General features: G+C 38.7%; 2 protein-coding genes across 4 annotated transcripts; both read left to right on the top strand.

Annotated features, from left to right (window-relative positions):
* The first annotated feature begins 3,141 nt into the window (after positions 1-3,141).
* Positions 3,142-7,239, top strand: tmigd1 (transmembrane and immunoglobulin domain containing 1). The gene is made up of 5 exons (XM_084941648.1): positions 3,142-3,269; positions 3,389-3,667; positions 6,187-6,474; positions 6,607-6,710; positions 7,216-7,239. The coding sequence occupies exons 1-5, from the start codon at positions 3,206-3,208 to the stop codon at positions 7,237-7,239; spliced, it is 759 nt and encodes a 252-aa protein (XP_084797774.1). The 5' UTR covers positions 3,142-3,205.
* A 2,192-nt stretch (positions 7,240-9,431) lies between these two features.
* pimreg (PICALM interacting mitotic regulator) lies at positions 9,432-13,528 on the top strand. Of its 3 annotated transcripts, XM_084942550.1 has the most exons (6): positions 9,432-9,538; positions 10,233-10,550; positions 10,665-10,966; positions 11,208-11,303; positions 11,985-12,023; positions 12,476-12,576. In XM_084942550.1, the coding sequence occupies exons 2-5, from the start codon at positions 10,257-10,259 to the stop codon at positions 12,013-12,015; spliced, it is 723 nt and encodes a 240-aa protein (XP_084798676.1). In that variant the 5' UTR covers positions 9,432-9,538; positions 10,233-10,256; the 3' UTR covers positions 12,016-12,023; positions 12,476-12,576. The 3 variants fall into 3 exon arrangements, with proteins under 3 accessions (XP_084798676.1, XP_084798675.1, XP_084798677.1); XM_084942549.1 differs by lacking the exon at positions 11,985-12,023 and having other exon boundaries at positions 12,476-13,527; XM_084942551.1 differs by lacking the exons at positions 9,432-9,538; positions 11,985-12,023 and having other exon boundaries at positions 10,237-10,550; positions 12,476-13,528.
* Positions 13,529-13,795: the final 267 nt, after the last annotated feature.

Raw genomic sequence — 13,795 nt, 5'->3', positions numbered from 1 at the left:
GGTTTAGAAGTGCGACACATGCACTTCTTAGAAGTTATTAATTAAATTATGTGGTTTTGGGGTGTGGTGGTGGAAACAACAGATTAAACGAAATAGAGAAAATAAACATGGAAGGTGACGGCTGGAGAAGGGATTGGAAAAGAACAGAAGACCTTTCTGATACAAGGATCAAAACAGGGCTGACAAACGTGTCTTGAAGTTGGGGGAGGGAATGCAACGTGTTTGAGTATTTGCTCTGTGTGCAGTGTACGACTGCGTGCTTTGTGAATATGTTACATGGCATATTTTGTCGTGTGGGTTTACTTGCGCGTTTGAGTGGTCTTGCAGGGCTCAGTGGTAATCTGATGAGGAATGCCTTGTTTTTCAGTGTATACAAGGAATTTTGATGGCATCTGATCTGCAGGCTTTGAGTAATTGGTGCAGGGCAGTCATGCTGTTTGTGTTTGTGTGTGCTGGTATTAGTCATTGATTGTAGCTCCCTCTGAATGGACTTTGACTAATGATTTTTGGAGTTGTCCTTCCTCGTGTCACATAAATCAACAAAGTCACATGAGCACAAAAACCTGACCGCTCTACAACTCAAACATTTACTCACAAGCATTTACAGATAACTTGACTTTATAGTCTTTATAGTCGACTGACTATTGAGAAGAGACCACCTCTCACAACACATGGGGACCTGTAAATCCTATAAACTTACATTTATATGTTAATGAATTGCCTGACGACTGATGGTGATTTAATCACTGAAACTCCAAAAAGGCACAGTGTGGAAATGAACACCTAATACATATCATGTCCACTTGATCAAACTGATTTTAACCTGGCCATGGGCTCAGTCAGAAGTTAAAGAATTAGTTTACACAGTAGAGCTGAAAAGTGTGTGTGTGTGTGTGTGTGTGTGTGTGTGTGTGTGTGTGTGTGTGTGTGTGTGTGTGTGTGTGTGTGTGTGTTTGCCTGCACATGGATAGAAAGAGTTTCCTGTCCATAGTGTGCGATCCAGTCAATTGTGCAACAGCATCATAAAGAGCGTCTTTTTACACCTCTGTTCGTGTTGCAGTTGCAGCTAACCTTTGATCTTTGTGTGATCACATAAGGCTTTCTTAAAGAGCGAGCGCAGAAATCTGTCATAGATTAAAAAGTACAGCGTTGGCAGTGGTGAAATATATGAATGAAGACGGTCCAAGCGTGAAGGCGATGGTTATTATTACAACTTGCACTTTAGCATATGTGCTAAGTCGCAAGAATAAAAGGGAGAGGAAGCAGGCCTTTTTCCTGCTTCAAATTTGATTTCTGATTTAATTCTGATGTAAAGTAATAACTAGGCGTAGTGTGTCCGCTGCAGGTCTTGCTTTAAAGCTACTTTTAGACGTCTACTCCACCTGGAGTCAAACATTGCATGCACAGCACTGTGACTTAACAAATTAAATTGCTGAAGCATCAGAATTGATGCCTCAGTAAACAGTGGAAAATTTCGAAGCAAAGTTTAGCCAAGCATATTTCACAAGCTATCAGTAAGGGTAGTAACATTATTTGCATTCCTCACAAATGCTCATTAAATTAGCACATTTTTGTTGTTGTCGGTCCAGCAGTTGGTTCAGAAATGCTGATTTAAAAAAAAAAAAACTTAGGGCAACCTTGAATTATTAGCTTGTTACAGAGCAGTAAACCCATGACATGAAATTTCTGTTACAGTTCAAATTTCACGTCACATCTCATTAATATTTGTTAGGTTTTTTTTTTTAATCATTTCTTACATGTTTTTATATACACACAAACTTCCATTGCACTGATCTGCGTTTACCGTCACTTATCTGACATTAACAGGAAAGGCAGGAAAATTGACAAGGAAGTAAATCCACAAACACTATAGTTACATTTATCCCTTTTCCCACAGCAAAATAACAACGCCTTCCGCTCCTTTTCAAGGACACACACAAATTTAATGTATAAGTAATTTATATATTTTGTATAATTTTATAGTATTAGAAATAATTAATGGGCTTCCATTGTAACTTGCTTCATAAATAAATGTGTAGAAGTACACTGATTTTAAAGAATTTTAATTTAATTTTGAATCCCTCCAACCATTGATTTTAAGGGTTTGTGATAAAATAAAAATTTAACTATTAAAAAGGGTGTTTTTTTAACTTGGCACACACACCCAGTTTAGTTTTAGTGCCATTGTAATGGCTACAGCCAATAAAGGTTTCCCTTGTGTTAAAAGTGTCCACAATAAAAGATGGAAAAAAGTCATGGGTGGGAGGATTTAAAGGGTGTTGACATGAAGGCAAATACTATTATAAGAAAGGCATTTTGAACGAGACGGTAGTTATAAAAAGGGACCTGCGAAGTACAGACTAGGAGCTGATCCAGGTTAAAACAGTCATCCATACCCTCATATAACACAGACAAGACACGAGCTTCATCAGGTAAATTCGTCTAACTCATCTCAGAATGCAAAACATTTCTAGATATATATATAGTATAATTCCTAAAATCTTTCTTATAGTTTTAAATCCGGAGAGGTTTTTTTTAGGATTTTTAATGCTGTCCTTAATATCTAACAAATGCTGAAGAAAAAGTATTTTGAAACAAATGCGTTTACTTTCTGAGTCATAAAGTTCTGGTTGCCAGAGCTGGAAATAGTCTGATTTAAACTTAAATCAGAAAAATTCCTTTTTTTTCTGTAGACGGATTTTGAGATATTTTGATGCTAACTGATTTTTAAACCAGGTTTGTAAATGTACAGCCAGTCAACAGTTTAACACAGCAGCTCATCTGCTTAAAACCTGTGTAACACAGACATTTTCAGGTCATTCAGATCAGGTAGTTATTTTTTAAGGTTACAGAAGGATAAATAAGTTGAATGTTTTTTGATGGATTTCTCTTTTTTTTAGAAGTGCAGAGGAGAAAATGTTTGCACTTTGGTCGTCTGAAATGTAAATTTCATTTCATTTTAGCCTCAGATTGTTTAATCTGAGGCTAAAATTGCAAGAGACTAATGTTTAACGTATTTTTGGTTTGTTGGTTGACCTGTTAAGTAAATGGTTAGCGGTCTTACTACCTCTCGATGAAGAACACAACAGAATGCGGTGTCTGGTGGTATGCCACATCTGAAATACTTAAGTGTAAATTAATTGCATACCAGTGCTTTTTCTAATGATCTCTTCCTTTCCTCCAGGTTCATTGAAGGCAAAGCAAAATGAAGTTTATCCTCAGAGCCGCAGTTTTCCATTTCCTCGTCCTCTATACAGTGCACGTTTTAGGTAAGTTTGTTGTTTTAGAAAGACCTGGTCACAGGGAACCAGTTTTCTTGTCACTATTTATATTGTCAAGATTTACTCCCCTGATCTTACTCAACTTCCTTTTCTTCCCCATCCTAAAGCCATTAATATCCAGTCTAAACCTGCATTCAACAATGAGGGTGTTATACAGGTAAAGCTCAATGAGCCTGTATCGCTGGTTTGTACGCTTGGTGTTACTAAAGCTGAAGAAGAGCTGGTCTGGCTGAGGAATGGTGCAGCGGTTCTTCTGAAGGAAGGGAACAACAAGAATCGCAGCAGTCTGTGTGTCACACCAACCTACGAAGATAATGGTGTCAAGTTCACTTGCCACCAAAAAGGCAATTCCACAGATCAAGTCTCTGTCACCCTGAATGTCACATGTAAGTCCCTTTAAAGAATTCTGATCTGATCTGTTTATTGTATTATTATATTAATACTCCCAGCCAATACTGAATCACTTTTAGATTAACTGCATATTTAGCCAAGTTACGAATCAGAAACAATATAACTGCATAATGACCAAAACTATCACACTGACTGACAACGGGGCATGAGTTCAGTTTTATGATCTTTAAATAGTGGTGCAACGGATCACTGTATGTGTATGGTGCGCGTGGTCAGTCTGTCAAGCCATAGTTATGGCCAGCGCTAGTGGTCCAAGTGGAGGAGCAGAGGAGTTTGCGGCGTTTAAGCAGCCCTTTGCTGCCCAGTCCGACCGGGCTAAAGCTATTACAAAAGCTATTGGGGTGTTTAGCTGCAGATGTAAGGCCGTATTCCGTTGTGCAAAACAGTTTAAACTATGATGAACATGCTTGAGCCACGCTATGATATCCCGTTGCGCGTCCACTTCAGTGACAAGATCGTTCCAAGCATGTATGAGCAGGAAAAGTCTAAAGTTATGCCTGAACTGTTCCAGGCATCTTCTGTTGTCCTAACTACAAATGGGTGGACCTCCAGGGCAACGGAAAGCTTTGTGACCGTGACTGCTCATTATATCACAGCGGAGTGGTAAATACAAAGCCCTGTACTGCCCTATATTGCACCTTAATTTGTTTTTATATAATTGCGTGGAATGAGTCTTGAGTTGAATGTTTTTTAATAGCCAAAAAATACTTAAATAAGTAAATGGCGAGTTAAAGTTTTGTCGTTTTGTCTTTTTTTGCTGATCCGAAAATTGATCCAATCCGTGACTTAACATCCGGCGTTTAACATCCGATCCGAACTGTGAGATTTTGGATCCGTTGCACCACTATCTTTAATATGTATCAGTATTCAAGGTTGGATTGTCATCATACTCTGGAGCATAAACAGGTTGTCATCAGGACACTACAACACAGAGCGAACGACATCCTCGCAAACATGCCGGGTAGGGCAGCAGAAGAACATCATATCAAAATGGCCCTGGGTAGATGTGGCATTCCCAGTTGGACATTTGACCAGCCGGGAAGCCACCTAAAGACTACTTGAGGAGAGAATTACAACCCATGCCTAAACGAAAACCTTTTGGTGATCCTGAGACACATTTATTCTAAACAATGCGTCTCTGTGGCTTCCAAACCAAAAAACATGCTACGTCAGAAAATTGCTCCACCCCAAGGATCTAGTCTATGTGTTTAAGTACAAGGAGGATTTTTGTAAAATTATACATCAGTGAAATCAAACAACCTCTAAGCTGATGACACAACACAGAAAAGCTACCTCATCAGGCCAGGACTCTGCAGTCTGTTTAGACCTACAGGCCAGCAGCCACCCTGTCAGTGATGCTGATGTGCACATCCTGGACACGGAGGGGTTATATTCTATCAAACAGAATACAGAAGAAAATATGCTGCCATAGGCTGTAATTTATCTGTGTGTAAACAAGCAAATAAGACAGAACACAAAGCACATTGAAAGATGGAGGTATTCAGGAAATGCATTTTTATGTGGATTTGTTTTGAAAGAAAGAAAGCAAAGGTAGGACAAAATTCATCATGTTTTTCGAGTGGGATGCATAATTTTGGTCTTGTTTTGCTGCTGGTTCAGAGAACTTTGGTTGGAGTGTGATGAAACATGCAGTTTTGCTACATGTCTACTTGCTCTTTAATTATATGTTGTTTTAGCTGTGTTTGGTGATCGTAGAAAATGTTTTTCAGCCTTGAGCTCACAAAACATTCTGATTTTTCTGTGGATGCCACAGATGTTTATATTTTAAAAAACAAATGTGGCGGCACATCTCGTGAAACCTGATGTTTTCCATCTTGCCCCCAGTATTGGGGTCACTGGCATTTAACAGGTTTTAAACTAAAGGACCAACCAAAGTAGGGCTCATTACCTATTAGTTCATATATTTTTCACTGATCTCAGGGAAAAAGTACAGCACCACAATATGTAGATCTTTAACATATTATACTAGTAGTCCTCGTGCCCACTCGGAGTGGAGTGACTAGTCTCGACCATGGAGAACACCAAACTACGCATGGACCATTCAAGTGGACTTGCAGGAAGCGTGACTGGAAGGAACTGACCACGATCCCATCTTTATTCTAGCCCTGATTTGTCCAGGATTATCAGTGATCATGAGGACAACGTTTGGGTTTTTATAGTAAACTGACATCTGGGTTTCTGCACACAGTCTCCCCTCTGGATCCAACTAGTTGTTCTGTGGTCACATTCCTGCATGACAACAGCACTTTAACAGGGAATTTCCATTTTAAGAGGACGGAGGGATAGAATGATACAAACACACCCAACATACCTGTGCAAATTTTAATGGCAGGCTGGTCATGGAATATTCCGGTTTGAATCAGTGTAGCTGCTAGGTTAACGTGTAACTTGCGTTAAGTTGATGTGCATCTACCTGGAAAAAGTTACTTCAATAATCTCGCAAGCATTAATATTTGCACTGATCATTTTTCAGTTGCCCCAAATATCTCTGAAACAGTGGAAGTTACAGTTGAAGAGGAGGATGACCTTGTCTTGGAGTGTGACACAATGGCCAATCCACTTGTCTCCTCTGTGACATGGTCACTAAATGGAAGCCTGGTGGATCTACTAGCAGATGGCCTCTCTGTGATCAATAATGGCTTAACAAGTCAGCTGACATCCAGCAAAGTGAAGAAAAGCTTGCATGGAGGCATGTACACGTGCACAGTGGACTCTCCTATGTATGGAAGTAGCAGCAGGCATTTCCAAGTCACAATAACAGGTGAGCTCACAAGATCAGCACTCTGCAATGCTACCCAAGCCACATCTCCACATTAAGTTGTTCAGTGGATTATAAAAATCAGTGCATGATATTATGGCTTGGTTATTAATGTTTTAATCTTCATTTTTACAGACAAAACCCTGAAGTTCCCACTGGGGCCCATGATAGCTGGGCTGGTGGTTGTGGGCCTCACTGCTCTTCTTGCTGTTGTTTCAAGGTGGAGGAAAATCGTAAAGGTAACGCACAGAATACACGTGTGGAGTACAGAGACTGACTGATTACAACCCAGACCTTCTAATATTTTAAATCTCTATTAACAGTGCTGCAAGTAAGTTGTGCTCAAAATAACCAGTCTTCTCTACATCACCAAACGAGACAAGCCATGAAGATAACGGAAAGGAATGCTTTGTCATTTTGAGAGATACATCTATTCTACATTTAAGTTTTCTTCCCAATGTATAAACACTGAATATTCTTATATATACTATATAGACAAAAGTGCAGGGCTACATATACATTACACCTACAGGAGCTGCACAGCCATGGAAACTCACGTTATGTAGCTCCCAGCTTGTGCTGATGTTAATGCCAGAGGACATTTGGACCTCTGCAGTTACTGAGTGAGCAGAGCACTGCCGAATTTCATGCATTACACTGTAACTTCATATGATCTGCTACATTGTGTGGCTCCTGAACACTTCCACTGTACAATAATACTACAGCTGACTGTGTACTATCTAGGTGGAGAACAACTTCAGGAAGTGACTTCCCGTAATAGAAATATCCGATCAAACTCACATTCAGCTCTTTAGCACAACATGTTCATTCCCAAATATTTGTAATGGGAGACAGCATGGCTAGGTGCTTGATGTTATACACCTGTGACAGCAGGGCTGAAAACACCTGAATTTAAAGATTAATAGGTGTGGCCTAAAGCTTTTGTCCATATAGTGTATTTCTGTTATGTAAACAGCTAGCTAGTTTAGCTTAGAGTGAAACTTCAGTGAAACACTTAGGTAGTGTTAGTCTAACTGTAATCAACTCATAAAACTCACAGTATGTTAGTTTTTCTATGTGTTATACAATCAGGGTATAACTTATCAGTTAAATGTCCTGTTACCTTTGGTTAAAACCAGACTAGTGTGTTCCCCATGTTTCCTGTCTTACACTGTGCTAACTGTCTGGTAATGGTAGCTGCATATGTTCAGAAACAATAATAACAATAATGATGCAGCTAGTAAAGCTCATCTTTCCAATGCAATCAATGCAATATAAACTCTCTTTCTCTGTAAGATCATTTTTATTGGTTATTATAAAATATAGATATATATATTACCAGACACAGACAGAAACCACCATTCACACTGTCACATTTAACTGCTATTGTATGAGAAATGCATGCACTTACCCTGATATATAGCTCATGCTGGCTTCTGCATATTAATCAGTGTGCTTTTTAAAACAATAAAGAGACAGATAATTGTCAGACTAATTGTGTTAAAAACCAAAAAGCTGCTTAAAAGAGAGTCACTCAATGCTGAAGCTAATGCTTTGATAATACCCAGTATAAAACTATCAAACTGCTGTCAAACCAGAGAAATAAACATGTCTGTGAAATGTTTATAATGCTTCAGAATCGAATTCTTGCATTTGCTCTGAACTTTACCTCCTGACTCAACTATACAGCCATAGCTCATTAAAATGATGTTATACATTTACTTTTAATGAGACAAAAGGACAGTGGCTGCTAGGTTGTTAGGGTCAAGGTCTCCTCTTTATGTTCTTTCCAATAAAGAAAGAAACACTTTAAAACACATAAAACAGTGATATGAGTGAAGGACAAATGGATTCAAAGTTAAAGATAAATTATTCTACAGCCTTGTTAATGCCTTTACTAAATCACGACAGAGGTGGACAAGACAAAGATTTCAAAATACTGAAAGCATTTCATGTGCAGGTGTGCAGTGACATCTGCTGGTCACCAAGCCCTTTGTAGCCACAATGGTGGATTTTTGTGTATACGTGCAACCAAAAGCAAAGAAAAACCTTATGGTGTTTGATAAATGAGCAACAGTATTTAGTGACCTGTTATAATTGTGCTGTTGGTGGAAAAAACTGTGCAAACTATCTAGCATTTCCCAGCAGCTAAATATATTTGATATACATCACCAAGTCCAAAGGCACTGTTATACTTAGCTTTGTAAAATGTTTCTTACGTGTATTTGTATGTATTCCTTTATCTGTAAATTGGGTGGTAAAACAGTATTGCAATAGAAGAGCGTTACTAACACCCCTGTTAGTTGCTTCAACACCAATCTCATGCCAAGTCAATAAAAACTGGACATATTAACTGGAAAAGATAAGGTTAATTGCTAAACATTTCGTAATTTTTCTTTACTAGAAAATGTGACGGTGTTTGAGAGATAGTTTACAAACACTCATCATGGGCATAAATGCCATGGTAATTTGGGGCTTTTGATGATTTCTTTAAGCTGTTATTTTTCCAGGGTGAAATGTTTGTGCAGCATAAATCTTTAATGACTTAAAAAAAATAAGAATTAGGTGCACATGTTAAATTTATTTTGGATTTTCCCTAATCCACACAGGATCACAATTACACATACAGGCTCAAATATAAACATAGACCCCCAATAATACTTAGCTAAATGTCCCTTTGCAAGTCACAACACGACTTTTGGTAGGCATCAACAAGCCATAGAGGAATCTAGTATTACAAACTTGTGATCCTAACTATTTTTTACAACTATTTTGAAAATACAGACCTTAACAGATCATTTTAAAATATATATTTCAAGAAGAAACATCTTGGAATCTTATTCGGACACGATAATTCTAGTCACATTTCAACGTAAATCCCATTAACGTAAAACTGTACGTAGTGACGCATCGTTTTACGTCACGTAACACTGCGTATGGCGTGATGACGCGTGCCTTTGTGGATTCTGTGGTCCGCCGCCAAATTCAAACAGCGAAAGAAGAAACGGGAGCTACAGCCGCCTAAAAGCCACAGAGAATCGGCTACTTTTACAACTGACACTTTTAGGTAAGCTCTCTGTACAGCAGGTGTCCCAGCAGACGTTCTTCTTTTAAGTTTTTATACTTATTTGAGTAGACGTTTTGTCCTGTAAATAGTAATTTTTTTTCCTAGCTAACCGTGGCTTCGGGGGCACAGCCCTCTTTTGTTTTGTTAATGATATTCACTGAATTTTATGGGTAAAGGCAGCATTTGACAACAATGGCACAATTTGACAGCGTTTTTATATAACGGCAAGTGAAAGGTAAACTTTAATTCTCATTTGTTGCTTAAGGCTGTTATTCCCTCCTCAGGACAAGCCATTCCTGGGTTAAGTTGGACACTTGACCAGGAGCATTGTCCCTATCTAACAAAAGCCACGGAGCTTTTACTAACACGATTACTGCTGCTTGATTGTACGGTTGTTACGGCTCATTTTTCACTTTTTCCGTCCTTTGTTCATTGACATTTTTCAAATTTTTTGACAGTGACAAAGGGACTCTGAAATAATTTCCTCAAATTCGAGGATTAAAACAAGAAAGATTTGTCTTAACTTGTAACTTTTTCTTATTTTGGTCTATCAGTCCAAAGAAATATTAAAATTTCATAGCATGCTGAGCCAGATTAGAATATAGGTTTTTTTATATTGTGAGATTTTGAAACTGTAGTATTAAAAATGTTATTTTCATAAAACTTATTCATACAGATCACTTTTTTTTCTCAGCTCGGTCATATAGCCTGTTTAGTCATGGATGGTGTTGGTAAAGCTGTGGTTGGAGTCTGGCGGGCACACACAGTCCTGGATGAGTCTGATGGAGCAGAGAGCTCCCCAGAAGCCCCAGACCGTTTCCGCAAACTTCGGTCCTCATCTTCACTCAACTCTCTGAGAATGTCACTGAGGAAGCGACTCCCACTGCGATCTGTCCAGACCAACTCCCTCCCTGAGAATCCGACCTGGGAAACCATGAAGGAGCAACCAAAGACCAGCACAGTCCACAAACTTACTCGTAGTGCTCGTAACTCTATCACCGGAGTGTATCAGGTAGATTAACTGTTATGTGTGAAATTGCCTTTTTTTTTTTTTTTATTATTGTCAGTCTCAACAAAAGCCACCAGTCAGTTATTCCAGAGTTGTTATTTTCTCTCTCTCTCTCAGAGGTTGCAGAGGACCAGAGAATTTTCCCGTGAAGAGTCTTTGGTAGCGACCCCGGGTCGTGATGGAGAAAATGCTGGAGCATCGAATTCTTGCACCCCAGGACGTACACCTCATCGGGCTGCAACACCCAGACGCACACCCAGAGCAACAGGTACACCTGGGCGTACTCCAGGCTCCAGAGGACGCAGGACTCCTGAAGCATCCGTAAGAGGAGTGAAAACAGGAGGTGGCAGGAGGCAACTGGTCCGCATGGCTGCTGTACGAAGTCCCTTTGCCTCTCCAAATACGCAAAACCAGAGGAAGTGAGTTTGATTCACTCTTTATGCAACTTTGCTTTTTAGGACTTTGTTAGTTTATAAGTTTGTTGAGTGCTTTTATTTCATTGGATCCCTCTGAGGATGTGTCAGGACGATCATACACCATTTATTTATTTAAAAAAAAAAAAAAACTCAACCAAATATGTGGAGCAGCTGAGAGTAGCTCACTTGAATTTTGGTGGTTATCTTTTTCTGCCAAATATTTTGTTTTTATGATCTATAATAGGAAATTTGACCAAGATTTGGAGTCAGTTTCCAGTGGACTCAGGAGGCTCAAACATCTGTCAAAGGCTTTTGATGACATCATTGGGAGAGACAGCAGGTAACATTTTTTATTTTAGTGAATTCTTTTGATATCTTGATCATTGACTGGGTGGTAAATTCTAAAATTGTAAAAAGTGTTTGCATTATGTGTGTTATTAGTTTCTCCCAGATTGGGTAATTAACAGAAAAAGGACATGTTAAGTTTTGTTACCTTTTTCTATAATCACAACTAAAGAAGTGTTTTGTTGGTAAATTAAAGTTTTGTGTAACTGAAGAAGCCATTAGTCCATTTCCTTGTATTCATGCATATTCTGCATTGAGGAAGGGAGTCTCTGTCCTCCTTGCCCTCTCACCCAAAGAATCCCAGCTTGTGGGTCCCCAGACTTCCTCCCCCTCCCTCCAGACATTCCTCCCGCCTCAGTTTGAAACGGGGCCTGTGTTTCTGGTATTCAGATAAGGAGGGAGTAAGGGGGAAAGGAGGTGGGTGTGGGAATTGGAGCCAGATGACATGACAGAATGCATTTGAAAATTTGCGTCACTTCCTGTGTTGTCATTTAAAATATTTGTGTCCTGTCCGATGTATAAACGATGATATTCAGTGTGGAAAGCGAGCACTCGGTAATGGTGATCTTGCCTGTTATTTGCGCACATTACATGCTCCCAGAGGCTTTCCTCACTGAATATAGACGTCTTCTTATTTAATTGAGATCAGTTTTTTGTTTTTTTTTACTTACAACAGGCAGTTCAACTATTCCCAAATTGTGGAGTAATACAGAAGGTAAAATCCCCTTTCCAAAGAGTAAAACTAGTTGAGTTTTGAGAACATACGCTTTCAGTGTAAACACAAAAGTGCATGGCAGAGCTACTCGGATGCATGCAATCTGGAAGAAAAACAGATTAATAACTCGCTGTCCGAACAAATGTTGCTCACACTTTTTCTTCTTGCTGACTTTACAGCTCCTGCTTTAAATTTTCCTTGACACCAAACTTTCCCAAATACCTTTTCTGATATTACCAGAATGTCTACAAGGCCATTTACACATTAAAATGATAAGTAATAAAATTGAAATTGTAGATCAGGAAATGAGTTACTGAAAATTTTCATTTGTTGCCTGATGGCTTAACACTTGCCTTTTTCTTTTTAAATAACTAACTGATGTTACAGTTGTAAACCTATATGGTTTTAATGGCAGTCTCTTTTTGCACTGAGTAGTGTCTCTGTCTCTGCAGATCTGGCCCAAAGGAACGTTCTGGGGGAGCAATGATGAGAAAGCTGGATCCCAGCGGTAAACTCAGCCGCTCAAACGTCACACGCAGAGCCACACGCGTCTCAGACACGCTGGGCAGTTGGGCCCACACAGCTGTGAACACTATTCGCAAACCCAACTGAACTACATGCATGTCTGTGTGTATAATGCAGGACCTTTTGTAGCCATGTTTTACACTTATTATACTCATTATTATTGTGGTGTCACTGTTACATATTCACAGTGGCGTTATGATACTGGGAGACTATTATGCTACAGCTTGTCTTTTTTTATGTGTGCTCTGCATATTTGTGAGCATCTGTGTGACTCTTGTGTGTTTACATGTCTCAGGTTAGCTTGTTGTGGGTAAAATATCCTCACTGTAGCTTCCAGAGGAATTTTCTTTGCATCTGTCGTAGCTGCTACAACCAAAATGTTACATTTAGTTACATTTTCAAAATACTAATATTGTACTTTGTGTTCTCATTCTCTGCATAGAAAGTTAATGAAATGTACTCTAAAGAGATCGCGAACAAGAACTGCAGTTTATCTGCTGAACGAACACTAAATTTTCTGACAGAGGGGAATTTTTTTTTCCGCTATTTTTATATGTATGCAATAATGTTTCTAACACTTGTTACACTATTTTTAAATGTCATTTGATTATACCAAATTATCAAGTGTATTTTCTAAAACAGTATTTAAATGTGAACATTCCTTGAGGCAGAGGTCGGCACTTCTAATGGCCTGTGGATGATTCATGCATCGATACTGTACACATAAATCATCTGATAATGTGATGAGGAAAGAGATTTAGTGGCTCATTACCAGTTGATGGCTATAATGATGATGTTATAAAGAGATATCCCGAGTCTTATTAGTGACTGTCAAGCTACCAGCCTCAAATTAAGCAAAGCTCTTCTGTGGGTGTGTTGTTGTTGTTTTTCTGTTTTTGATACTTTCTTTTTCTGCATTATTATTTTTTTTAAAGGAGAACAACTGTCCAAATGTGAAAAAATAAAACTTTGCATTTTTTATGTATATTTATCCGTTTCATGTTTTCTCTTCACATCATTTTAGTTGGGTGTTTTCTTTTTCTTTTCTTCTTTTTTTTTGGGGTGGGGGGGGGGGTTAAAATAATATTTTCCTCAACATCATGATGTTGATGATGGTGGTAAAATGCCTGCATTGTCTTTATTAAGTTATCATTTGGTGTCAGTTTTACAGCACATTTGTTCATTAAACTAACTGAAGATTTTAGAAACTGAGTGGAAAAATGTGTTTATATCACTATTTTGGGTTT

The sequence above is a fragment of the Perissodus microlepis genome, chromosome 10 (assembly GCF_051167445.1).
Source record: "Perissodus microlepis isolate ML-2025 ecotype Zambia chromosome 10, ASM5116744v1, whole genome shotgun sequence".
Lineage (NCBI taxonomy): Eukaryota > Metazoa > Chordata > Actinopteri > Cichliformes > Cichlidae > Perissodus > Perissodus microlepis.
The sequence above is the reverse complement of the archived record's forward strand: the minus strand, read 5'-3'. Positions and strand labels throughout refer to the sequence as shown.